The sequence below is a fragment of the Neofelis nebulosa genome, chromosome 17 (assembly GCF_028018385.1).
Source record: "Neofelis nebulosa isolate mNeoNeb1 chromosome 17, mNeoNeb1.pri, whole genome shotgun sequence".
Taxonomy (NCBI): domain Eukaryota; kingdom Metazoa; phylum Chordata; class Mammalia; order Carnivora; family Felidae; genus Neofelis; species Neofelis nebulosa.
The window spans coordinates 55,704,532-55,731,066 of NC_080798.1; the positions used below are offsets into that span (position 1 = coordinate 55,704,532).

The 26,535-nt window shown below is 51.8% G+C and overlaps 1 protein-coding gene and 1 pseudogene across 6 annotated transcripts in view; one reads left to right on the forward strand and one right to left on the reverse strand.

Moving 5' to 3' along the window:
* The window catches only part of PLCG2 (phospholipase C gamma 2), a 156,570-nt gene that overhangs the window by 82,561 nt on the left and 47,474 nt on the right, over positions 1-26,535 (forward strand). For all 6 annotated transcript variants that reach the window (XM_058706654.1, XM_058706656.1, XM_058706659.1 and 3 more), the window contains exons 8-20: positions 87-130; positions 2,757-2,829; positions 7,104-7,205; positions 8,460-8,578; positions 10,258-10,343; positions 12,208-12,328; positions 12,644-12,812; positions 15,894-15,998; positions 16,957-17,046; positions 17,634-17,809; positions 19,166-19,366; positions 20,299-20,418; positions 25,078-25,258. In XM_058706654.1, coding sequence (XP_058562637.1) covers positions 87-130; positions 2,757-2,829; positions 7,104-7,205; positions 8,460-8,578; positions 10,258-10,343; positions 12,208-12,328; positions 12,644-12,812; positions 15,894-15,998; positions 16,957-17,046; positions 17,634-17,809; positions 19,166-19,366; positions 20,299-20,418; positions 25,078-25,258 — 1,587 coding nt within the window. The remainder of the gene's footprint in view (positions 1-86; positions 131-2,756; positions 2,830-7,103; positions 7,206-8,459; positions 8,579-10,257; positions 10,344-12,207; positions 12,329-12,643; positions 12,813-15,893; positions 15,999-16,956; positions 17,047-17,633; positions 17,810-19,165; positions 19,367-20,298; positions 20,419-25,077; positions 25,259-26,535) is intronic.
* Positions 850-1,344, reverse strand: LOC131499021 (small ribosomal subunit protein eS12-like; annotated as a pseudogene).

The window sequence follows — 26,535 nt, forward strand, 5'->3', positions numbered from 1 at the left end:
TTAAAAAACCCTGTCCATTTGCATGAAGTGGCTTGACTTGTCTCATGTTCTTATTTTGTGTGTTTTCCTTTTGTTTTCTCTTTCAGATTCTTGATGAATTCAAAAAAGATTCTTCTGTGTTCATCTTGGGGTGAGGCACCTCTTCTGGGTTATTGTTGTTCAGGGCGGCTGTGTTGGGCTTGGGTGCCCGTGTGGGTCCTCCCAGCTGGCTCCAACGGGGGCGGGGGCCACCTCTGTGGGCACTCGCTGATCTCCACAGGGGCAAAGTCTCTCATTGGGAAATTGGCTGTCCTGAGCCCGTGGCATGGATAAACGTGAACAACAGCAGGGTTTATGGAGTGGTGGGAGGGTGGGCCAGCAGGTTCTGCAGAGACGCCCGTATGCTTTAGGACCTGCTCTCCCAGAAATGAGTTTTGGAAATGCCTGGTCAAGCAGATTTAAGTGAATTAAAACGAGTTGAAGCATATAAAGTGCTTCCTGTGGTGTGTGGGATGGCCAAGGGCTCATAAATAGTGATAATGGTATTATTAAAATGTAAGTGCTGCAGGACTTGTCAGGACCTTTACTCTTCTTCCTCATTCCCCAAGTGGGGATTTATGAAATGTTCTGTGATTATGAAATGTTGGCCACAGAGTTAACAGCACCTAAAATGATTTGTGGCACGCTGATCTCGGCCTGCTTTTCAGAACCAGCCCTCACTGATGAGGACACTCTGGCAACTGACCCCTGTTCCTTTCTAAACCAGAAACCTCAAGACTGCACAGTATATATGAAACATCTGGTTTTTATTTTTTTTTATTTTTTTTATTTTGGCTTGTTTTTTTTTTTGTTTGTTTGTTTGTTTTGAGGAACAAGAGTCAAGTTCATTTGTTCATTTCTTGCGTTTGAAGCATTCCTCGATGACATCCTTGGCCTGAGACTCTTTGCCAGAGTCCTTAACCACCACACAACTGCAACCAACCACTTCACGGGGTTTTCCCTCCGTGTCAGTTTTACAGAGGCCGACCCTTTCCCCTAGTTTCTTGTTGTCATCAACCTTAATTAGGTTGATCTGGTGCTCAGCACAAAGGGCCTCCACCAACTTGACATACATAGGCTCATCACAGTTGGATGCCAGCACACAAAGGTGGGCTTGGCGCTTGTCTAGGGCTTTGGCAGCTTCGCGAATTCCACGCGCTAGGCCATCGTGGATGAGGGCGGTCTTCAGCACCTCTTGTCAAGCGGTATTAACGTCCGTTACATCCCCAGCAGCAATGCCTTCCTCGGCCATGGCGTTGGGTTACGGATGGAGCCGAATCTTGACCGCACCCGAGCCTCCGCCTCCGCGAGACTCAGCGGCGGCAGGGAAAGGGCAACATCTGGGTTTTTGTTTGTTTGTTTTCTTTTCTCTTTTTTTTTCTTTTTTATTATATGAAATTTATTGTCAAATTAGTTTCCATACAACACCCAGTGGTCATCCCAAAAGATGCCCTCTTCAATGCCCATCACCTCCCCTCCCCTCCCTCCCACCCCCCATCAACCTGGTTTTTAAAAAAATGTTTAATTTTTTATTTTGAGAGAGCCCATGTGCATGAGTGGGGGAGGGGCAGAGAGAGAGGGAGGGAGAGAATCCCCAGCACATTCCACAGTCAGCACAGAGCCCAACTCGTGGCTCAGTCTCAGGACCGTGAGATCATGACCTGAGCCGAGATCAAGACAGATATTTAACTGGCTGAGCCACCCACGCACCCCAAAACAAATCTGATTTTCATGTAGAATTTTAAGGAAAAAATAAGGGTTAGACTATGAGGGTCGTTAGCAAAGAAGATTGGAAGTACATTCGCAATTACAGAATGACAATAGACTTTTGGATTCTAAGTGAGTTCAGTAAAGGCAACAGTTTAAAGTGTGTTTTACCGCCTGCGCTTTAAAAGACACCCCCGCTTCCCTCCCCCCCACATAGACACCTTGTAAATTCTAGGGTATAGATTTCCCCTTAAAGCTCTGTTCTACAGAATGCACTTTCCACAGAAGCCAGGGTTGCTCTGCCAGTCCAGTGAGGTCCCACTTTTTCAGTGGCCCCGAACATCCTCTCCATGAGGCCATCTGTCAGCAGGCTGCCGGCTGAGGTGGGGTCTCCCTGTATGCAGGGCGAAAGGTTCTCTCCTCTCAAACGGAAAATTCTCCCAACAGTAGGCCTTCATCTGCTCCAAAGCCTGTGTCTTGTGTCTTCAGGCTGATTCCCCCCACCCTCCCAGAACCTGGGGGGCTTCAGCTGACCCCCACTGCTGCTTCGGAGCCCTGAGTGGCTCAGCAAACTGGATTGTGGCTTCCGAGGAGACCCTTTGATGGGGCCCTGTTCGCTTCTCCAGCATAAGATCCCACCCCCACCCAAATGCTGTCCACATCCAGCCTGACCCAAGCATTTGCTGTGCGGTTCAGGTCTGCCCACCTCCCCCACTGCTCTCTCCCTCCACCCCCTGCCCCTTGCCCCCCTTCTCTTTTCCCTCAGGACTTGGGATATATGGTTCCCTTTGTCTGAGACCCTTTGCACGTCCTGGCGAGCCCCTCCTCATTCTCTGGGACTCCGTTAGCTGTTGGGTCCTCCAGGTCTGGATTTGAGCCTCTCTCTGTGTGCTGTACCCTCGTTTCCCCGTTGGCCAGCCTGCCACCCAGCTCCCTGGAGGGACTTACAGGGTGCCTGGTGGCAGGCTGCCTGGTGCACAGCCTCTGTCGATCGTGTCTTCTCTAAACACCCTCCCTTTCCCCGAGGGCAGCAACACCGACCGGCCGGATGCCTCCGCTGTTTACCTGCACGACTTCCAGCGGTTTCTCCTACACGAACAGCAGGTGAGGGCAGGCCAGGGCTGGGGGAGCTGGAGGAGCTGCCTGGGTCGGGTTCTCATCTTCTCACCACCTGCCACCCGGCCGGCGGTTGTCGTGACACATTGGTGCTCCCGTCCGATGCCGCTCTGGTGTCTTAGACTCTGGAAGGAGAGCCGCCTCGTGTCGGCCCCTTTCCAAGGCACGAATCCAGAAGGGGAGAGTGAGAGTAGTCCGAGGCAGGTGGGTGCCCCGTCTGTTCCCACCTAGCGGGCTTCCGCTCCCTCTCCTGGCTCATCATATGTGGCCTTTTCCTGGAAGCCTTCCCTGAGCGATGGGAAGATGTGACCGGGCGGATGAGCCTGCCGGGTCCTCTGGGGGATAAAACAGCACAGCCGTCCTTAAACAAATGACACATGGGGAAGTGCTGGTGGCAGAGTGAAGGGCTTTTGTGTCGGGCAGTAGTTTTCCACCAGAGTCATTGCACCAAATGGGGGGTTTGGGGCATGTCTGGAGATGTTTTTGGTTGTCACAAGTGGGAGGGCTCCTGGTACCTCGTGGGTAGAAGCCAGGGATACTGCCTGACATCCTGAAATGCACAGGTCCCCAACCCCAAACGTCAGTAGTGCTGTGGTTGGAAAAACTGAGTTCGACAGAGAGAAACGTGAGATCCTCCTACTAGCTGTGTGACCTTGGGCAGGTGGTTTGACCTTTCTGTTCCCCAGTTTCCTCTCTAAGTGGTGATGGGAGCCCTACTTTCCAGAATCGTGGGGTCAGAGAAGATTGCAGTGATCTTTGTATGTACGTATACATGCATTTTTGTGTAGATACTTAAAATTTTTTACATCTGTCCCTGGAGTTGTCTTTGCTTCCTCCTTATTTAAGTTTTTGGTTTTGGTGTTTTAATCGACTTCATTTTTTAGAGCCGTTTCAGGTTCGTAGCATTCCAGTTCATTGGCTTCTCAAGAAACTTTTTACTCCAAAACATCTCAGACATGTGCAAGAGTAGACAGATAGGCATCCTGAGCCACCGCGTACCCATCACTCAGATTAAGAAGTTACAAACGTTTCCCCAATTTTATTTCTCCTGCCCTCCACCTCCACACCCACGTGCCTCCCCTCCCCTCCCTTTCTTCTTCATTTCTTTAGTGGAATAATCTAAAGCAAACCCCAGGCTATGTATTATTTCCTTTGTAAATGCTTCAGTGCATCTCTCTTACAGATACGGACTTTTTTTTTTCCCACAAAACATGACCACAGCAATCCTGTTCCACAATCCACACTAAACTCGTTAATGTCACCCAGCGTATCTCCCATGTTCAGATTTCACTGAATGTAGAGCGATGAAAAGAGACACACAACCGGGGGCAACGCCAGCCACACGGAAGCCCAGGCAAAGGGGGCAGCTGTGGTGGTGCCTGATAAACGGTGACACCCTTCCCCCGTGCAGGGTTCAAGGAGAGCGCCTGAGCCTGCAGCTGTGCGGTGGGGTGCAGCAAAGGGGCACGTGCATTCTCTGGGCACCTTACATGCTGGGTCTGTGCCACCAGCGTCGTAAAGCAGAGAGAGGCACGCGGTTTTCTTTTTCACCTTCCTCTTTTTTGCCCTAACTACTCAGTTTGGTGGGAAGCCGTTGAGGCCGAATCCCTGGGGATGAGTAGCCTGATCCCCTAGAATTCACCAGCTTCTGCTGCTTAATTTTACGACACCCACGCTGGCCCCTCGGAGATCAGGACTGTGGGTCAGGAGCATAGCGCAGGAGATCTCCCCAAGTGGGGAGTTAGAACCCAGGGGGCCCCTGATGTCAAGAATGGGGACACTGAGCCGTCAGTCTTGTAGACCCTTAAGTCCAATGTGCCTGGCTCTGTGTGATGCTGGCAGGAAGCAGGGCTGCTCATCAGGGACATTTGTTTAGGGTGATGGGTGCTCACCCACAGAATACTCACAGAGGCCCCATTGGGTGTGCAGATCTGTGCAAGGTTTTTAGGGAGCACTTCGGCAATAGGCGATTAAAATGAAAACTTTGAAGAAAGGTTTATATACCTCAGTTAAATAACTGCCCTCCTAGGAACTCACCCTACAGAAGCAATGGCAGAGTTCTTAATAGGAGTGAAGGCCTGGAGCTAACCTAAATTCCCACCGGAGGACTGGTTACATGTGCCACAGGCCAGCCCTGGCAGGGGATGGGTGCCACTGTCGAACAGGTTGGGGGCAGGGGGAGGGGGTCAAAAGGAAGACTCCAGAAGTCATGTGCCTGGGTTGGTCTCAGGCTCACTGTTGGGGGGCAAGTTATTTAATGACTCAGAGCTTCAGCTTCTCCACTCACATAACATGGAGAGTAACGTATGTACCTTCTGGGGCTGCATGAGCTTAAAACGAGCCGCTCCGTGAAAAAGGTTTAACGCAGAGCCTGGCCATACAGTCCGTGCCCAGTGCTGAGACTCTCATCCCCCTTTCGTCTGTTTTGCTTCTCGTTTTCATGATCGTAGCTGCCTGGCACCCCACCCCACCCCACCCCACCCCACCCCACCCCACCCCACCCCACATAGATACATTTTTATTTATTTTTAACTCCCGGAATGTTGGTATTTTATCCTCCTTTATGCAGAAGATTTTATTCACAGCCAGGTGAGTTCCACGTTAAGCTGGCTCAGCCCCTGTGCCTTTTAGTAAGTGCAAAGGCGTTGTGGGAGAAGGAACGAGGAAGCCCCTGGCCTTTGGGGGGGGGGGGCACTTAGGTCTGGCGAGGCGTTTGCATTAAGTATCCCTATGATTTGAGTTTTATGTTCCAGTATTCAAAGATCGTAGCGCCTCGTGTGTGGATGAGCCGGCCGCTCCCAGCCTCCCAGCTACTTTGTGTCCCTATCCAAGTAGATTTGCAAACATCCACAGTAAGGTTCATTGTTGGTCAGCCACCCACGTGCCAGCAGGGCCATCTCTTTACCACCTTATTTGTATCTGCCCTTGCCTTTTGCTTCTTTCAGACTTCCCGGTCTGACCCTTCCCGTCCAACCACACACACATCTGGTAGCACATTTGCTTTTATCATCCTGAAAGGTAGAGGTTTTAGCATATTCAGAAGCCATGAAACATTAGTCACAGTTGAAACTATGTCATGTTTCATCTTTTTGTGCATCTTTTTTGCCTATGAGTGTATGGGCTTCTAGGGATTAGAGAGGAAAACAGTACAGTTACTTCATATCACGTGTTCTTTTTCTAATGGGCTTCTGAATTTCTTTTTTTTTTAATTTTTTTTAATGCTTTTATTTATTTTTGAAGGAGAGAGCATGAGCAGGGGAGGAGCAGAGAGAGAGGGAGACATAGAATTTGAAGCAGGCTCCAGGCTCTAAGTGGTCAGCCCAGAGCCCGATGTGGGGCTCGAACTCACAAACTGTGAGATCACGACCCAAGCCGAAGTCAGACGCTTAACCGACTGAGCTACCCAGGTGCCCCGTGGGCTTCCGAATTTCTAAGTGGTAGAAGCTGTTTTCGAACGGCTGAAGGTATATTTCAGATATCATCAACATCTGAGAAGCATTACTTGGCGGACTCTTTGAAAAGAGGACATATTCTAGGTCAGTTGATTTGGAACCTCCACTCTGCTGCTGACCAGCTATGTGAACTTGGGGTTGTCATGTGACATCCTGAGCCTCTGTTTCCTCGGCTTTTAAATGACAGTGGCAACGAATGAGGTGCAGAGTTGCATGGACTGAGGTGACCACAGGAGGAAGACAATTGTTTGCACAAGCTGCCAGGATCGGAGCACCTTCTAATGTTTGTTTATTGTTGAGAGAGAGAGAGAGACAGAGACAGAGCATGAGCAGCGGAGGGGCAGAGAGAGAGGGAGACACAGAATCCAAAGCAAACTCCAGGCTCTGAGGTGTCAGCACAGAGCCCGAAGTGGGGCTTGACCTCCCGAACCATGAGATCATGACCTGAGCTGAAGTTGGATGCTTAACCGACTGAGCCACCCTCGTGCCCCAGATCAGAGCACTTTCTATGTACCAGATGCTATGTTAAGCACATAGCCTTATTTCCTACAGTCTCTGACAGAAAGTCTGTGCTTTCTGACAGACAGTAGCAGACTTGAGTGGTTGTGACCCAAAGCCTAAAATTTACCCTCTGGTCCTTTACAAAGAATGCTGGCCAGGCACAGAGTAACGTGTGATATGCAGGCGTTGATCACATATGCGTTCAGAACAGGTTGGTGTTTTGGTCTCTGATGGAAACTGGATCCTGAGAGATGAAGAATTTTGCCATTCCCCTTTCTGACGACTTCTTGCTCTCGTTCTCATTCCAAGGAGGTTTGGGCTCAGGATCTGAACAAAGTCCGCGAGCGGATGACAAAGTTTATCGATGACACCCTGAGGGAGACCGCCGAGCCCTTCTTGTTTGTTGATGAGGTGAGTGGGCTTCCTGTCAACGTGGCTGGGCCTCTTCGATTGATGTCTGTGATGTCTGACGTTCCTTTTTTCCGGTTCTCTTCCCTTGGAGGGCTTTGCTGTGAGAGCTGCTTTTCTTCTAGGTTCTGAATTCTAGCCTTCTGTTGTGCTCATCCTAGTCCATTCGGCTGTGGAGCCTGGGTGGGTTCTTTGCTTCTCCCACTAGAGGGCATCTGCCGCCAGCCTGTGGCTAACAACCTAAGCACCGCCAGGAGATTCGAAGGTTGATGGGGCTTCTGCACCTGCCCCCTGCCCCGTGTGAAGCAGCAGGGGATGGACGGAGAGGAGGGTGGGACGGGGAGGGGGGGGTGCTCCTGCCTCGTGTAAGCTTGTGCCCAGGCAGCACAGTGTAGCACCCGTGTGACTCAACCTGATTTTGTTTTTAATTATTTTTTAACGTTTATTTATTTTTTGAGACAGAGAGAGACACAGCATGAACGGGGGAGGGGCAGAGAGAGAGGGAGACACAGAATCTGAAACAGGCTCCAGGCTCCAAGCTGTCTGCACAGAGCCCGATGCGGAGCTCGAACTCACGGATTGTGAGATCATGACCTGAGCCGAAGTCGGACGCTCAACTGACTAACCCCCAATCCGTTTTTTTTTTTAAGGGGTGAGGAAACTTCCTGCCTGCTAGATGTTAGGATACTGGTGATGTTTTTTGGCTCTGGTTGGGTGCCGGGTTCACAAAAGTTCATGGTATTATTATGCCTTAAAACTTCTGCGTGGGAAGCCTATACTCTTTTCGTATCAACTATTTTAGGATACACATTAAAAAGGAAAATACCACACAGGTCAGCGAAAACATGTGTCCATATATCCTGCCGAAGTCTGAGCGTCCTGCGTTACAAACTTGGGTAGGGGCGCCTGGGTGACTCAGTCAGTTAAGTGCCCCGACTCTTGATTTTGGCTCAGGTCATGAACTCGTTCGTGAGTTTGAGCCCCACGTCAGGCTCTGCACTGACAGCACAAAGCCTGCTTGGGCTTCTCTCTCTCCCTCTCTGCCCCTCCTCTGCTCTCTGTCTTTTCCTCTCTCCCTCTTAAAGTTAATAAAGAAACAAAAAAAAAACAAAACAAAACTTGGGTACCTGAGGCCTGGAGACCATCTTCTCTGAGTTGATGTATCAGAGCCACCATTTCTCCGTTGTTGGCATAGACGGGAAAGCACCGTCGGTCCCCCTCATCGGGGTGATGATCTTGTCTCTGTGACTCTCCTAGTTCCTCACGTACCTGTTTTCGCGGGAGAACAGCATCTGGGATGAGAAGTACGACGTCGTGGACATACAGGACATGAACAACCCCTTGTCCCATTACTGGATCTCCTCCTCACATAACACGTGAGTTTCTTGGTGAGCCCGTGATGGGCCCGGCAGCCAAAGGCAGCGTGGTGGGGTGCCGGTGCCCTGCTCTTGGAAGTGCGTGGCAGCGGGCAGGGTGCAGGGCCACGTTGCTCAGACTGGAATATACACAAGCTTCTGGAAGGGACATGGGAACACACCTCCCCCCCTTTCCCAGTTGATATTTGCAATAATCGTGTTTTCTCTGTGGCCCTAAGAAGCAGGTTGGCAAAGCTGGTTTTCACGGTTTGGACATCTCCTAGTAGCTACAGCAGAGTAACTGAATTAGTTATTGAACTGGTCCTGACTGGGTCTATACCCTGTGCTGGGCACTGGGGATACAGCATTGAAGAAAGAGGGAGCCCTCTCCTCATGTCCTTGGAGGGGGAAAAGGCCTCCTTTGATTTAAGGATGAACAGGAGTTGGTGAGAGATGAAGAGGTGGTGAGGCAAGGAGGAACAGCATGTTCAAAGGTCCAGGGGCATGAGGAACGGAGCGGGGTTTGTTAAGACGAGACTCTAGAATCCAGGAGGGTGAATGATGAGAGAGCAGGACAGCGGTTGTGTTTGAGTGGAATCTGCCAGAGAGCAGCACGTTCCAATGTTTGCAAGATTATCCTGATTGCAAAAGAGAGGGTAGACTGGAAGAAAGAAATGGATGTTGCACCGAAGTTCCAAGAGTTAATCTGCCTTGTATGGTGAGAAAGTGAAAGTCTTGGGGCCTGGGCATCATGAGAGCTACAGGTTGGTACCTTTCCAAGGGTCGTGCCAGACAGGAGTCAGAGAGAAGGCATTTTGGGAAGGTAAAGTCTTTTTCAGGGGCAAAATGATTGCATGGTTCTCTCTTTCCCACCATGTCCCTTGGCTTAGAGTGGTGAATTCTACCAAATCCAGAGGATAGTTAAGGAACGTGAACTCTTAAAAGGGTGGGGGGTGGATGTGGTGAGAAGGAGAGTGCATAAAACTCTGCTTTTTATTAAAATTTTTTAAATGTTTATTTGTTTTTGAGAGAGAGAGAGAGAGAGAGAGAGAGAGAGAGGGAGAGAATGGGTGGGGGAGGGCCAGAGACAGAGAGGGAGATACAGAATCCAAAGCAGGCTCCAGGCTCTGAGCTGTCAGCACAGAGCCTGACATGGGGCATGAACCCACAAACCACGAGATCATACCCTGAGCTGAAGTTGGACACTTAACCAACTGAGCCACCCAGGCGCCCCAAAATAGGCATTTTTATGTCAGTTTTGGTGGACAGAATTCAAAGTCTATTGAGTTCTAGCAGTGGTTGTTGAAGATCTGTGCTTGGCCTGGAGCCCTGTAATGAAAACTGTGGCCCAGCATTGGACTGAGGGCCTAGTGGACACCATAGCGGGGGCGGGTATGAATCGATGGCCATATGTCCGTTTCATTCCTGATACACTTTGACCGAGTGCTTCTCCAAAGAACACACAGCCTCGCCCCTTCCCTTGGATTGCCAAGGTGGCTACTGTCCACATCCTGCGATTGTGGCCTGAGTCTAAGGCTCGTGACTGGTGTGGCCACACGATTGCATGTGTCCGGCCCAGATCCCGACCGCCGATCTTTCTAGACAGAGTTGAGGATGTTGGGCACCTGGGCTGAGAAGTTCCCCAGGACTCCCCGAGGTGCGGGCCTGTCCCCACCCGGCCGCCACCTCCCGTCCCTCAGGTACCTCACCGGTGACCAGCTGCGGAGTGAGTCGTCCACGGAGGCATACATCCGCTGCCTGCGCATGGGCTGTCGCTGCATCGAGCGTGAGTGCCCTTTTCCTGGTGCAGGTGATGCTGCTGCTGAACTGCAGCCTGCCGTGGGGCTGCTCGTCGCCTTCCTTGTCCAAAAAGCCTGAGTCGTGGGGATGAGTGGGGCACGCCAAGGGAGAGCCCAGGTGCTCATAGCATCTGGGTGGGGGATGTGGCCTCCAACAGCCAGGGAGGGACCTTTCCCCAGAGGGTTTCCCCCCAGGGCAAGCGGTGGTGTTGAGCCTGGCTGGGTTGGAGTCAGAAACCCTTGGGCAACAGATTTGGGCATCTGATGCAGCGGCAGGGCTGGGGGAGGCCAGTACCTAAGCTTTGTTAATGCTCCTCTCCTCCTCCAGCTTCCTTCTGGGCTGTTTTAATTTATTTTTTATTTATCTTAATTCATTTTTATAATAATTATTTTTGAGAGAAAGAGAGAGAGAGAGAGACAGAGCTGGGGAGGGGCACAGAGAGAGGGAGACACCGAATCGGAAGCAGGCTCCAGGCTCTGACCTGTCAGCCCGGAGCCCAACGCGGGGCTAGAACCCACCAACCGTGAGATCATGACCTGAGCCCAAGTTGAACGCTCAACCGACTGAGCCACCCAGGTGCCCCGCCCCCTCGTCTGAGCTGCTTTTGGAGGAAGGCTAGAGCCCTCTGTGTTTCGCAGCTGGCCCAGCCATGGGTACCACCCTGGATGTTCTTTTCATAGCTGGTCACAGACACCCCGACATAGATGATCCAGGCCCTTAGAGACGTCCAGCCGCTTCTCCTTTCTCAGCCCTCACCCCCCTGGCCTGACTGTACCACCACTGGCCCGCAGGTGCATTGGGCTGAGAAAGGGCACAGAGAACTGACTTAGGCTCCGATTTTATCACAAACACTCACCGTGGCATCAGACTTTAATGGCAGTTGTTCCTGTAGACAGTTGCCTAAGTGTATACCACCCTGCCTTCCAGGAAAAAGCAAACGTGAAAAAAGCTGTCAGCTCCTACTTCCTCTGGGGGTTGAAAATAGAGGGGCTGTTCACCTTTTCTGTTGGGATGTTTTACCAGAACTTTAAAAAAATAAATGTCTCCTTGTTCAGTATTACTTCCACTAGCAGAAAAAGCAAGCCAAGTGAAATAAGAAAAAAAAAAATCCCACGTTATAAATATCTTCTTTAAAAAGAAACATTTAAACTAGTTTCTTTTGGACAAATGTGTCGCATTACAAAGGGACCTTTATTTTTTTTAATTTATTTAACTTTATTTTGAGAGAGAAACAAACACACAGCATTACTGGGGGAGGGGCGGGGGGGGGTGGGCGGGTAGAGACAGAATCCCAAGCAGGGTCTGCCCTGTCAACACAGAACCTGAACAGGGGCTCAGTCTCACAGACTGGGAGATCATGACCTGGGCCGAAATCAAGAGTCTCGTGCTTAATCGATGAATCCACCCAGGTGTCCCAGTGAAGTTTATTTACTTTGAAAGAGAGAGACTGAGAGAGAGAGAGAATCCCAATCAGGGTCTGCCCTGTCAGTGCAGAGCCTGATGCAGGGCTCGAACTCATGTACCGTGAGATCCTGACCTGGCCTAAATCAAGGGTCAGGTGCTTAACCAACTGAACCACCCCAAAACCCCTACAAAGAGACCCTTAATCGAGCAACCCAGATCTTCCTGTAACTGCACGGGTAATGCATGCACACAGGTAACGTGGGTCCTCACGTTGCCGGTCCCTGAAGGGAATTTTTGGGTGTGGCCCCCCGTGTCGTAGGATCTGAGCCACGTGGGGGCCGCGGCCAACCTCACAGCTGCCCCCCCCTGCAGTGTGCCTGCCGTCAGTGGACTCTCGAGGCGGAGAGTGACGGGCAGGTGTTGAGGCTGCACGTCTGTTCCCTCAGTGGACTGCTGGGACGGGCCCGATGGGAAGCCCATCATCTACCATGGCTGGACGCGGACCACCAAGATCAAGTTTGATGACGTCGTGCAGGCCATCAAAGACCATGCCTTTGTCACCTCAAGGTTTGTGGGCTTGATTTGCCGGTGGTTCATCTTTAAGGGACAGGTGGACAGACGCCCCTTCCTGCCCCCCCGCCCTCCCACACCCGACACATGCACAGATACACATCCGCCAGCCCGGTTTCCATCCTGGCTGGTTGCTGCCAATGTCTTCCACTGGGTGTTGGCGCCCCCTGCAGGCCCAAAGTGCAAGTCCCTCCCTGGTTCTAGATCCTGGAGGAGGCTAGGGCTGGGACTCGAGTGACCTCTGCTGCGCCACCCCCCCCCCCCCCCCCCCCCGCCAGCCTATTGAGCTGAGCTGGCTCCTGCCGCCCGCAGCTTCCCGGTGATCCTGTCCATCGAAGAGCACTGCTGTGTGGAGCAGCAGCGCCACATGGCCAGGGTGTTCAAGGAGGTGTTTGGCGACCTGCTGTTGACAAAGCCCACGGAGGCCAGTGCTGACCAGCTGCCCTCGCCCAGCCAGCTGCGGGAGAAGATCATCATCAAGGCAGGTGACCTCGGGTGCTGTCGTGCATTCAGAAGAGCCCGTGGCTCAGAGCACAGGCTCCTGGTCCCACCAGCTCCCATACTGTCTCTGTGAGTGACACTGGGCAAAGCCATTTAACCTCTCGGTGCCACTGTGTCCTCACCAGTCTCGGGAGGTTCGTAAGAGAACCTACTGCGTTGGCCGTGAGCGTCCCGTGAGAAAATGTGCACACAGTCCTTAGGACTGGCCCCTGGGCCGTAGCAGGTGCCACGTAAGTGTTACCTGTGGTTCATCCGTTCTTGGGGCAGACCTCCACCGCACCCGTGGCGGAGTCAGGTCTCTGTGCTGGGGGTGTTCCAGTGACCCAGACTCCCTTCTTGACTTCGGGAGCTCCCATTCCAGCATGTGAGATGGACTGGAGGTGGACAGTTGCCCCAAAAGGCTGCGTGCGCTAACGGGATGAAGAGGGTGGTTTGCCAAGTGCTGCGGGGAGAGAGGAGGGACCAGCCTTGTCTGAGAGTGCAGGGGTGCCGGGGAGAGGGGTGATGTTTGGGGGTCTGTATTCCCCGGACAAAGAAACCGGATACACAGTGGCTTAAAGCCCGGGAGAGACCATTTCTTCCTAAGCTGAGGGAGAGTGTTCTAGAAGCTTGAGCTCTGGCCCAGAAGGCTTTCCAGGGACCCAGCATTCTCTTTTCGTTCTCCAGTCTCCCAGGGAAAACTGGTTTTCAGCTGGGTTCTATCGACACCCAGCGAATCTGCAGTTAGAATTTGGGTTGGGGTAGCATGTGAACTTCGGGGGAAAATGTTGCCTCTTTATTTTTATTAACCTGTAAGTAAAACCGAGGGTTTCCTTTCGTTACGAATATTGCCAACAAGCCACTTGGGGCTTTGTCACCAGCAGAAATCACAGATGTTTTCATATCGTGTTTAGTGTTGTCGCAAATATCTGAAAATAATGCTGTGCTCATCACTACTCTGAAATTGTGGTAGTTAATAGATTTGATTCTAGATCTTTAGATATTAATAAAGAAGTACATCTATTTATATTACAAATATTCAGTATCTTAACTGTATTTCAGTATAGTGTCTCTTATGATTGTACGTATTATAAATGTCTATTCTGAGAAGGGGATTCAGAGTCTTTCCCAGGCTTCGAAGGAGGTCCCTGACACAGAAATGGTGAAGGCTATGCCCTGGGGTGCTGTCCTTGTGTGCGGTTGGTGCTGGGTTGTAGGCCTACCTGAGCTCCAGCTCATAGGAGGGGCAGTGTGAGCACGTCCAGGGTCCGCGAGTCCTGCCAAACAAGCAGAATGTCCGTTAGGTATGTCCGGCCGGTTCTGTCCTGTGTGTGAGAATTTAGTCACATGTTCACACCTCCTGCCAAGGATGATGGATGTGAGGTCTCTACCTGGATGGCCCTTGGCAGAAGGAGGGGGATGGATTTTGTTGACAAGCAGCAGGTTCGTATGGAAGGATGGACAGGTGTTCACCAGGCGGAGAGAAGGCTGTGCCCTCAGGTTGTGGGAGTAACCTCCATAAACACGAGGCACATTTCCTAGATCATCGCTGGACCACCAAGATGTCCTGGGAACAATGCCTGTGTGCCAGGAGGTCGCGGTCTAGTGGGAAGACCGAAGCGTTAACAGAGGGGTACCAAACAGTGCGAGGGGGCTTTCGCCGAGGTTCGTGCAGAGGAAGGGATGTCCGTGCCCTCGGTGTAAAAGCAGCAGCATCTGAGAGGATCTGGCTAAGACCTGGGGCACTTTTCACTGAGATACTTAAGGAAGCTTCCAGCATAGGGAAGGCAGGACTAGAGGCCAAGGGAGCTCGGCTGGGAAGGGTCCACGGCTTCTCAGGCCTCCATCTGCAAATCTGCATTTCTATATAGCTTCACTTTCTTGGGACCACTCTCTGTGTGTCCCCAGGGATTTCCTGGCTCTTGTTTTCTGATGTGGAGCCCTGAAGGCCCCTTTCAGAGCACACATTGCCTGCCTGTGGCACTGGGTGGCTCACTCCTTTGTTTCAGGAAAGAGGGAGGAATAGCATTTGTGAGGCGTTCCTGGTATGTCACTCACTGGGCGAGGCACGGCATGAAATACTCTTCAGTCTCCTACAGCCCTGCGATCCCAGGCCCCAGGGTCACTTTCCACATGGGGACACTGAGGTTGAAAAGGTGGCTTAGCTGAGATTAAGGTACTTTGAAAAGTTGCACCTTTTTAGAAGTATCTTTCGCACCCACTGGCTTACAGGACCCAGCAGGGGCTGTCATTATCCCCATTTCACAGGGGACGTTACTGAGACCGAGACAGGTTGTCACCCAACCGAGGTCACGCAGCTAGTAAGGCTCTGAATTCAAGCCCCTGTCCGATGCCCAGCTCTGAGCTTCCTCCAGAATCTGGGATTTCCAAGTACCTGCCTGGGTGGGCATCAGTACTTACCTGGATGAAGGTGGTTGCAGTCACTGTCTTCAGCACTGGCTCAGAGAAGTGCAGCCACCTGCCCAGGGTCACACAGCTGATCAAGCAGCAGGAATGCTGTGTGCGCTCAGGTCTTAAATCTGCATCTCCAGCGTGCAGTCCTCTGCCCTGCACAGCCCGGACCCTGGACTGGCTGTTGCTGCCTTCCCTCTGTGTGCCGGAGAAGGTGGGGGGTGCACGTGGTTATCACTGATCTACTGAATGTTTATCCAGCACTTACTACCTGCTGAGCTACCACAGGAGATTCAAAACCAAGTCCCGCCCTCACGGGGCTTGTATTTTAGCAGGAAAGACAGAAGACAAAGATAGGCATAAAGATACACAAAGGGCCGAGAGTATGGAAAATAATTCCCAGTGGTCAGACGGTGACAGGGATGGGAAGGAGAGCGGGGGCTCTGTGTAGACCACACGGTCCAGGAAAGCGCACCTGAGGAGGTGACACTGAGCACAGAGCTAAAGTGAGAGACGAGCCAGGCAGAGAGACCAGGCAGTGCAAAGGCCCCGGGGCGCATGCTGCAGATAGATGCTTCCTGGCCGGCTGATGTGAGTGAACGCTTATTGGCTCAGAGATTCCAAACCTGGGTCTCGAGGCAGATAGGCTATGTGTATTTTTTCCCCTCAGCATAAGAAGCTGGGCCCCCGAGGCGATGTGGATGTCAACGTGGAAGATAAGAAAGATGAGCACAAGCAACAGGGTGAACTGTACATGTGGGATTCCATTGACCAGGTGGGTGTCCTTGCACTCCTTCTCAGAGCCTTGAGTGCATCCGAGGTCTACTAGAGAACTCTGAGGGTATTCCTGTCTTATGTGCATTTTGACCTATTTTTTTTAATGGTTTATTTCAAAATAATTTTATATTCCACCTAACGTACTGGGTATTTACACACACGCATATACAAGGATGTTTTACATACCTTTCGCTTAGCTTCCCCAAATACTAACATTCTCCGTAACTTAGAGGATAGTTATTGGAAGCAGGAAATGGACATTGGTACAATAATAATTAATTCATGGACCTTATTCCAGTTTCACTAGTTTGTCCACTGACATCCTTTCTGTGGTCCAGGGTTCAGTTCAGGATGCAGCAGTGCATTTACTCGTCCTAACTCCTTAGTATCCTTCCGTCTGGGACACTCCCACTGGAAACCTTATTTTGGTGAGAGTAATGCATTTTGAGTGTAAGGCCACTTCCCACATCCCATAACCTAACATGCGAATCCACTTGAGTATGTTTTGATATGTCTCTTCTCACATCCTAGAAATATTAAAAATTGTTCACGTTAAAATAAAGAACTAAGTCACCGATGTGGAAGAGCCTCTAGACAAACTGGCTGAGAAATCCTGAAAGTCGTAAAAAGTGGGTGTAATGGAAGAAAACAGTCAGGAGACCCAAAAAACAATCCCATCATTCATAATAGCCTTCAAATTAAATACGAACTAGAAATCTGATGCCAAGTTGTACTTACCCTTAGACGCACTGAATAAAAAAGTCCTGAAGATGCCAAAGGAACCCCAAAATCAGTAGATGTTTTAAAAGAAATGTCTCGAAGGGGATCGAATTTCATGAAACTACCACAAACGTCTATGAAAGTGGGAATGGCGCATCCCAGGGCAGGGGCTCTGGGCCCCTGAGTGGATGGGGCCAAGAATGAGGGCGAGAGCTAATGCTGGTTTTCCCTTCTAGAAATGGACCCGGCACTACTGTGCCATCGCCGATGCCAAGCTTTCGTTCAGCGATGACATTGAGCAGACTGCAGAGGAGGAGCTGCCCCAGGTAGGGGAGACCCCCTAACTGGTCTTCTCCCCTGGCCCATAGGCCTGGACACCCTCAGCCTAACCAGCTTCCTCTTTGGGTACCAAGGCTGCCTGGCTCTTCTCTGATTGGCTGGCTGGACCAGGTTCTCAACCAATGAGGTTCAAGGGTTTTTCCTGCTGTCAGAAGGGCCTGATTGGCCTGTGTTCTTGGCAGGAGGATATTGGGATGTTCTGTCCAGCCCCACCCCCAGCTTGGTTCCTAGCTTCCCTGCCTTCTGTCCTTGGGCTGCTGGCCATCCTTGGTACTCCCAGGATGCAGCTCCCAGGGCATTATGGCTTTCAGATTTCTTGTGCAATAGAGTTGAAACCTGTACTGGGGTCCCCTTAGCCCATGTCTCAGGACTCCAGGCAGCCACCACCAGTGGTGACAGGAGAGGGAAGGCAATGAGAGCCATTTCCCCAGACCTCTTGGGCAGTGGGCAAGCTGATGCCAGCCTGTCTGCTCGCCAGTCCCCTGAGTCAGCATGTGCAGAGGGACCAGTCTGGCCATGCCGGGGGTCTTTTGGGTCCAGATTTTCAGAAACTCCTCCTCCCTTTGTGGCCCAGGATATACCCCCCACGGAGCTGCATTTTGGGGAGGAGTGGTTCCACAAGAAGGTGGAGAAGAGAACAAATGCCGAGAAGCTGCTTCAGGAATACTGTGCCGAGACGGGGGGCAAAGATGGGACCTTCTTGGTGCGGGAGAGCAAGACCTTCCCCAACGACTACACCCTGTCCTTCTGGTAGGGGCATACCGCCTTCCCCTTGCAGCTGGCCAGACGGGGGGCCATGTGGGGAGCTGTGCGAGCTCAGGCAGGGCCTGGAAGCCCAGACGTCTCTTAGGGAGCTATGCAGGGCAGGGGTGGGCCAAGGCAAGTGAGGCCCAAAAAACTTAGCAATCAAGATTAGTGGTATTTCGGGGCACCCGGTTGGCTCAGTCAGTGGAGAATGTGACTCTTGGTCCCAGGGTTGTGAGTTCGAGCCCCACATCGGGCGTAGAGATGATTTAAGAATAAAATCTTTTTAAAAAGATTAGTAGTATTTCAATGCAATATTTTTAAAAAATCTGAAGTAATGAAAAATCCGCGATGAACAAAATATCGTCAACATTTTAAGACACTTAAGATGATGTGGTCTCACTCACGCCACCCCCACCCACCCCAGTCCCGGTCCTAAAGCAGGTGGCTTTAGGCACATCACTCAGCCTCCTGGAGTCTCTGTTGCCTTGTCCCTAAAATAGAGACCTGAAAGGCGGTTTATGGTGCCATCATGAGCTTTCTCATTCACTCACTCACTACATTCATTCATTAACTCATTCACTGGAGTGCTTGCTTCATGCTAGGTGCAGCCATCAGACAGATGGCAGGGTGGGGGGGGGGGTCCCTGTCCTGATGGAGATTAGAGTCTGGTTGGGGAGATGCACAATGAAAAAGGAATCGATGGTCTATAACTGTGATAACTGCAATGAGAAAAAGGCAAGATGTTACCAGAGTGTGTACAAGAGGGACCTGATGTAATGTTGGGCATGGGAGCAATCAGGGAAGACTTCCTGAAAGAAGGACTGTGTAAACGGAGACCCAAAGGGTACAGATGATTACAATGTACTGACAATAGTGATAGCTAACACCTGCATGCCAGGCGGCCTTCCAGGCACATTCTGTGCGTGAGCTTGTTCAGTCCTCGGGATGGCTCAGTGAGGACTGAGCATATAAGGAGGAGAATGTGGAGGCCCAGAGAGGACAAGGCTCTTGTTCAAGGTCACTTAGCACATAAGTGGCAGCATCAGGGTTTATACCTAGGCCATCTGGCTCCAGAGTGGGAGTCTTATAGGTAAAAGTGTTAGAGGAAGTAGGTAGAATGTTCTGGAATCCAGGCTAAAAGACCAGTCTGCGCTAAAGCCCAAGCATGTCCTAAGAGCACAGGGAGACCTGAGTGGCCACATGTAGGGTCTACCCCTCAGTGTCCCTGGCCGCAGTTCTGGCCCTACCCCCTCCACCTCCCCCCCCCCCCCCCCCCCCCCCCGGTGTTCGTTGCCACTCAGGGTGCCGGAATGGCCAGTCGGTCTGGCCTCGGCCCTGAAGTTGTCCTTCTCCTTGCAGGCGGTCTGGCCGGGTCCAGCACTGCCGGATCCGCTCCGTCATGGAGGGCGGGACCATGAAGTACTTCCTGACTGACAACATCATGTTCACCAGCATCTATGACCTCATCCAGCACTACCGTGAGACGCACCTGCGCTGTGCCGAGTTCGAGCTCCGGCTCACCGACCCCGTGCCCAACCCCAACCCCCACGAGTCAAAGCCGTATGTGTGCTCAATGCTGTCGGGACAGCAGAGCTCAGGCGTCCACCCACAGGTTTAGTGGGTGCAGACACCCTTGCGGGTTATGTTCGCGCATCAGATTAGCCAGGCTTGTGGGTGTGCCGGGGCCCAAATTCCCACAGTTGCAGACCCCTAGTCCACCTTACTTTTGCCCTGTTCTCTCCGTCCCTCTGCCTCTTTCCCTGCCTCCATACCACTATCTTCACAGTCCTGAGCTCTTGGACTTGGATTTTCAGCGGTGAATTTTGGCCCGGTGATAATCTTTTTGCTTGTCAAAGCTCATTCCCGTTCATTGTGAAAGTGAACAAGAAAAAAGTAATTGTAAAGATTTTCCCTTCATTTTTTTTTTTAAATCTGGTAAAATGAATAGGAGTTATGCTTTCTGAAGGGTTAACCAATTTTGAAAAGCAGAAAAATATTTTTAAGCAGAAGGCTGCTAAAATGTACATTTCTGAGAAGCCTTGTAACTTACAGCCGCTTGCTTTCCTTGGTCTATATTCATATAGATTGCCTATTCAAATTGGCTTTTTCTTATCTTTAAAAGCATCCAAAGGCCAACCAACCAAACAGACCTTTTGAAAACTCAATTCCCTGTGTTCTCTGCCTCCAATTTTCTGAGATTCTCTGCTGTGACTGATGCTGGCACTGAGTCAGGCCGATGGGGGTGGGGGGCGAGGGTGTACAGTTCATTTATTCTCTCATGCTCCAAGCAGACCTCCGTTATGAGTGTTTTACCCAAGCTACATGTTGGTGGTCTTTGAAAAAATTGCTGTTTGGAGTGATGTGTTGGGGTGGGGAGGCCCACTGTGTAATTTCCGCCGTGTTTTCTGGGGCCGTATCCTAGGCCTCCTCACAGCTCATTGCGTCCTCCGCTGTGCGTGGCCCTCTCACTTGGTCCCCTTCCTGTGCCACAGGTGGTACTATGATGGCCTGAGCCGCGGGGAAGCAGAGGACATGCTGATGAGAGTTCCCCGGGACGGGGCCTTCCTGATCCGGAGGCGGGAAGGTACCGACTCCTACGCCATCACCTTCAGGTGAGTGGGCGGGCTGCAGCCTTCTGGGAAGGACAGGAGCGGAGAGCGAAGGGGGTGCTGCGGCTGGCGGTTTACCTCCGCGTCCGCTCCCAGAGGGTCAGCGAGGAGGACAGCAGTGATAGCAAAAGCGGCCTGTGCTCACAGGAGCACGCAGCGTGCTGGCACAGGTCTGTGTTCTTGAGAGTGGCACGTGTTACATTAACTCCATCTTCCGGCAGTTGGAGGACTTGGGTCGTTATTTTTCACAGGAGGACGCTGAGGCACAGAGAGGTGAATAAGTAACTTGCAGAAACGTGCAGGCAGGAAGGGTGGTGGAGCTGGGATCTGAACCCAGACAGCCCTGGCAGGCCCAGATCGGTGACGTTGTAGACAGGATTTCCTCCCATCTGCACTCGCCACCCAGCGCTGCCGGTGGAAAGGCCTTAGGGACCAAGCGTCCATAGGACGGTGGTTCTCGGCTTGAATTCCACCCCAAGACGCCGGATTCCTCCAATTTCCACCAGTGACAGCGTTGGGAGGGTTTCAGACCCATTTCATACTGTCCCTCCATCTCCCCTACCACGGTGTATTCTCAGCGTCGGGCCTAACTAACGTTCCAGACGCTGGGCTGCCATGAACACTTCCTCTGATTGAGTCTTTCGCTGTAGCCCATGAGGGGTAGGTCCCTGACTTCAAATAAGAAAATGGGAGGCCCAGAGAGGTTGAGCAACCTGTCTACAGCCCCACAGCCTAGTCCTGGGCCGAGGCAGAATTTCAGACTTGGGCCCCTCCGTGTCCACAGCCTGCTGTTTTCACTGTGAGGTCTGAAGCAAGAGGCTCATGGCCCAAACTGGGCCTCTGGATGTTTTTCTCAGCCTACACGGTTACGTGAAACACTGAGAAATTTCACTTGAAGATTTAGGTTCCTTCGTGTGAAAAGCGGGAGGCAGTGGTAGCTGTTGCCACGGGGCGATGCTGGTTACCAGCTAGCTGCACGGAGGGGCCCTGGTGTGGCCAGGCTGCTCCTGTTCCTTCCATTCCTGTTGCCCTGGCCCCTGTGCCGTGGTTGCCCTGCCAGGCTGCCCCCTGGGCATTTGGAGCTGCCTCCTTCTCCCCAGTCACTGATGCCTTCTTGGGTGAGCGGATGGCGGTGGCAGTGGAGGTCATTATCGTGGCCATTTGCCGGGGCTCCACCGCGTGCCAAGAATCTACCAGAGTCTGCTCCGGCCAGAGTGACTCTCCTTTGCTTTGTGCCAACAAAAAAAGTGGGGTTAATTGGCGACTAGTGGAGATGCTCGAGAGGCGAAGCTGGCTTCCAACAGGCCTGGGTCCACGTCTCCCCTGCAGTTCTTGGGATACTATCTCTTGGCTTCACGTTGGTTGCCAGGACGGTGTCCAGCAGAAAAGACGAGTCCTGTGATGTATAAAGTCCCCCTGGCCCCTGCTTGAGCTGGGTGTCATGGTTCTCTGATTGGGCACCTTCAAGCTGGCCCGGGGGGTGGGGGGCGGTTGGAGTCACTTCATTGGATGAAGGTGGGCTGGTGGTACCAGGGCGGTACCCTGAAAGCTGGAGTTTGGAACTTTTAGGGATTAGCACAGGTTCTGTGAGCACCTACTATGTGCCAGGCTGTGTGCGGGGCTGCAAGAATAGAGAAGTGATAAAAACCGCGCGGTCCTTGCTCTCATGAGCCCAGCGGTCTGCGGCGAATGAGCGACCTCCTGTCGGTCACAAGTGTTTCTTTCTTTTGAGCGATTCCCTCTTATTTAGCATTGCCTTGCCAGTAGTCGTGGTCATTGCGTGCTGGCTGAGTGAGCCGGTGATGAGGGCTTTGTGTCTCAAAGAGGAGAGGAAGGGAAGGCGGTTTCCATCATGCTGGAATGGTGAACGTCCCTGGTCTCCACCCACCGCGTGCCTGTGGGGGACGCTCCGTCACTGCAGTAGTCAAAAATGACCTCCCCCCACCGCCCAGACTCTTCGAAACTCACTCTGGTCAGGCTGTGGGGTGGGTGTCACTGTCCCTCACTGGCAAGTGTCGCCTGCAGCAGGAGAATCGGCCACAGAAACGCGTTGCTGTCGTACTGTGTGGTGAGTGCCACAGACGGTGGTCAGGCAGGTGGCCCAGGGCAAGCAGGAGCTCTTGGGGGACCAAAGGGGGATGTGCTCCATGCAGAGGGAGAGCAGAGGGCTGGAGTAAATTTCCTTCCCTCTCCCCTCTGCCCAATATCTGCAGAATGCCTCTCCTGGGTCTGGTGCTGGTCTGAGCTCTGAGAACCCAGGCTGAACTTGGGGCTAGATCTCTACAGGAGAGGACGCGCGTCCTCACAGAGAGATGCGCTCTAGGTGTGATCGGGGCAGGTGCACCTCTGTGGGACATGGGAGCAGGGGCTTCTTGGCGGAGCTAAGACCTCAGGCCACGGTGACCCCTGGTTTGTAGCAACCAGGTGACTGGAAAGTGCCGTTCACACTCAGCCCTGTTCCTGTCTCCCTTTTTGATTGTTCTCTTGCTGGAGAAGCTCATTTTGACTTGACTTTGGTTATATTTTCCTAACCGTTCACTCATTGAGTACCCTCGGAGCGCTGGGCACATTGCAAAGGGCTCACCTGGGTTATCTGTCAGACGCGGTCCTGACACGTGCCGTGACACAGGAACCGTGGGTCCCCAGCACCGTGGAGGACGAAACTGAGGTTCAGACAGGTTACCTGAGGAAGGAACCAGAACCTGACCCATACTCTTCACCTCAGCATCCTGGAGCCTTCCTGCCCTAGGGGGCTTTTGTAAAAAGTTAAAAAAAAATTTGTTCTTAACGCTTAGTTTTGAGAAAGAGCACAAGCAGGGGAGGGGCAGAGCAAGAGAGGGACACAGAATCTGAGGCAGGCTCCAGGCTCTGAGCTGTCAGCCTAAAGCCCAACATGGGGCTCGAACCCACACACCGTGAGATCATGACCTGAGCCAAAGTCAGACGCTTAATTGACTGACCCTCCCAGGCAACCCCAAAAGTTTAAAATTTTTTATTAAATAAATATATTCTTATTTATTTATTTATTTATTTATTTATTTATTTATTTATTTATGTTTTCATTTTATTTTTGAGATAAAAAACGAACAAGTGGGGGAGGGGCAGAGAGAGAGGGAGACAGAATCGGAAGCAGGCTCTGAGCTGTCAGCACAGAGCCTGTTGCAGGGCTCGAACTCACGCACTGTGAGATCATGACGTGAACTGAAGTCGGATGCTCAACCAACTGAGCCACCCAGGCGCTGCTATATAAATACATTCTCTAAAAAAAATTAAGGGGTGTCTGGGTGGCTCAGTTGGTTGAGTGTCTGACTTCAGCTCAGGTCATGCTCATGCAGTTCACAAGTTCAAGCCCCACATTGGGCCCTATGCTGACAGCTCAGAGCCTGAAGCCTGCTTCAGATTCTGTGTCCCTCTCTCGCTCTGCCCCTCCCCTACTTGCACTCTTTCTCAAAAATAAATATTAAAAAAATAATAAAAAATTAAGATATTGCAGTGAAGGCTAAACCCCCTGTGGTCCTTCTCATCTGGGTCCTTGTCCTGTAAGAAAACACACTTTCTTAACTGTTATCATGTGTGGACTTCAAAAAAAAATTTCCTCCATGAACACGTACCTATGGAAAATACATCGTTTTCCCTTCCATTTTTAAAAAATACAGATAGGATCATAGTATAGCTTCATCTTGCAACTTTTTAATAAAATACTCCTGCAACTATTCTGCCACTGAGGCAGAAGTCTTAGAGCATTTTTTTTTTTTACAAGACTTACTGAATTAGTGGCTTCACAGGATGTGTTTTTTTAAAACAATGAAAACACAAGGTGCAAAATCTTAAAAGATAAGTAGCTCGCCCATAGTAGTTATGCCTTTAGAACGTTTTGACAAGATGCTTTGGGCTGTAAAGTTGAGATCAGAACTTATTTTCCTAAAGGCTTCTGTTCTTGCTGATAAAAGCTGGTAAGACCGAAGATTGTTGTCCATTTTGGATTTTTCTGACCTCATGTTTCAACTGGGTGAGGCGATAAAAGACTTGTTTTCCTTTTGGGGAAAAACAAAACAAAACAAAACACCTCATCGTTCCAGTAGTTGGGAGCACTGAAGATAAGATTGAAGGATTTGGGCCTCAAATCCCAGAGTTCTAGAGTAGAGATCAGCAAACATTTCCTGTAAAGGACGGAGAGGATTTTAGGCCCTGTGACCGCGTGGTCGCTACCCCAGCTCCTGTCAGCTCGGCCACTGTAGAGTGAAAACAGCCCCAGGCCATATGTAAACGGATGAACGGGGGGCCGTGTTTCAATAAAACTTTATTTACAAAAGTGAGGGCAGCAGTGGGGCAGGTGGGTGTGGTATGTGGGCCAGATTTGGCCTTGGGGCCATTGTTTGCTAACCCTGCTCTAGACACCAGTACCTTCCCAAAGTCAAGTCCTGTAATTGGGGAGGAGGGGGCAGACGAGAGGAACTAGCAGTATCTCTTGTGAGGCACAGGTTCTTCTTGTGTTTCTGTCTTGAAAAGATCCGTGTGCTTCACAGGACTGCCGTACCCTGTTTATTTCTCTGGTTCCCTGAGGATGGACAGGCAGGTTGTTGCTAGTTAGCAGGGCTGCGTAACAATTGTCTGGTGTTGTGGATTTCGGCGCCTCAGCTCCCTGCCGTCTTCCCTCTCCAGGGCCAGGGGCAAAGTAAAGCATTGCCGCATCCATCGGGACGGCCGGCACTTTGTGCTGGGGACCTCTGCCTACTTCGAGAGCCTCGTCGAGCTGGTCAGTTACTACGAGAAGCACGCGCTGTACCGGAAGATGCGGCTGCGCTATCCCGTGACGCCTGAGCTGCTGGAGCGCTATAATATGGTAGGCGCCCAACTCCCCCGTGATGTGGTGCCGTGTCTATTCAGCAGACCCTTGTTGAGCGTTTCTCACGTGTCCAGTAACCGCCCTAGGTCCTGGGGACAGAGACCCTGCCCTCATGGTGCGTACGGTCTAGTGGGGCAGGAACCAGATAGTAAGTGAGACGAAGAAGACACATCACGTATCAGGTGGCCACCCGTGCTGTAGAGAAAAACTGGGCCGGTGGAGAAGTGGATACAGAGTGACGGGGAAGGCGCTGCGGTGCTAAGAGGGTACTCTGGAAAGAGGTCATTGAGAAGGAGTCATTTGAGCAGATGCCAGAGTTGGTGAAGGAGTGAGCCGTGCCACTATGGGAAGGACCTGTGTGAGTGCAAAGGTCCTGAGGTGAGGGCGTGACTGGAGGCACAGAGAAGCAGCCAGTGTGGCCGGAATTGAGTGAGCCAGAGTGGGACAAGAATTAAGGAAGGATGGGGCTTATGGGGGACTGCATGGTGCAGGGCTGGGTTGGCCCCTGTGAGACACCGGCTTTTGTTCTGAGTGGAGAACGGACCTGATCAGATGACCATGTTTCTGTTCTTGTCATGTGGATTCAGTAATGTATTGAGGAGAGATTTAGGATACAGCCACCATGAGCCAGGACTGGTCCAAGCTACTGGGAGTGTGGGGAACAAAAGTCTGCCTCGGGAGATTTAGGTTCAGGACAGGCCTGCAGTCACGTGCAGAAAATGTCCCCGGCAGCGTGGATTGCAGTGAGGCAGATACAGTGAGGTTGGGTGCTGCTTTGGGTTGAGCCGGAGAGCTCAGAAAAGGTCTCCTTGAGAAGCTTAAAACAGGAGCCCAAACCTGACAGGGAGTGATTGGGCCATGGGGAGCTACGGAGGAAGCCAGTTCCAGGTCGAGGGAGCAGCCACGGCACAAGCCCTGCGGTGACCCTGAGGGACAGTGACCGACATCAGAGGGCAGGCAGGGTCTCCAGGGTGTGCTGGTGAATGTGACCTGTCTGGGTTCATGGCATTTGCCAGTTCCCATCATCTAAATGGTTCCACGGGGGCCGGTCTGCAGCTGCCGACTCGAAATGTGGGTCAGGGAGACATGGACGCAGGGCTCTTGTGGGCCGTGAGGTAGTGGCAGCACGCCTCCGGGTCCCAGGGTTTGTGTTTTCACAAAGGAGTGTAGGGCCTGGCACACGGTAGGCCGGCCTAGGGCCCTCTCTCATGCGGGGGGCAAGTTTCCGAGTTCGGGCTTCTCACCATCTCTGCCAGGAGGCAGGAGTTGAACTG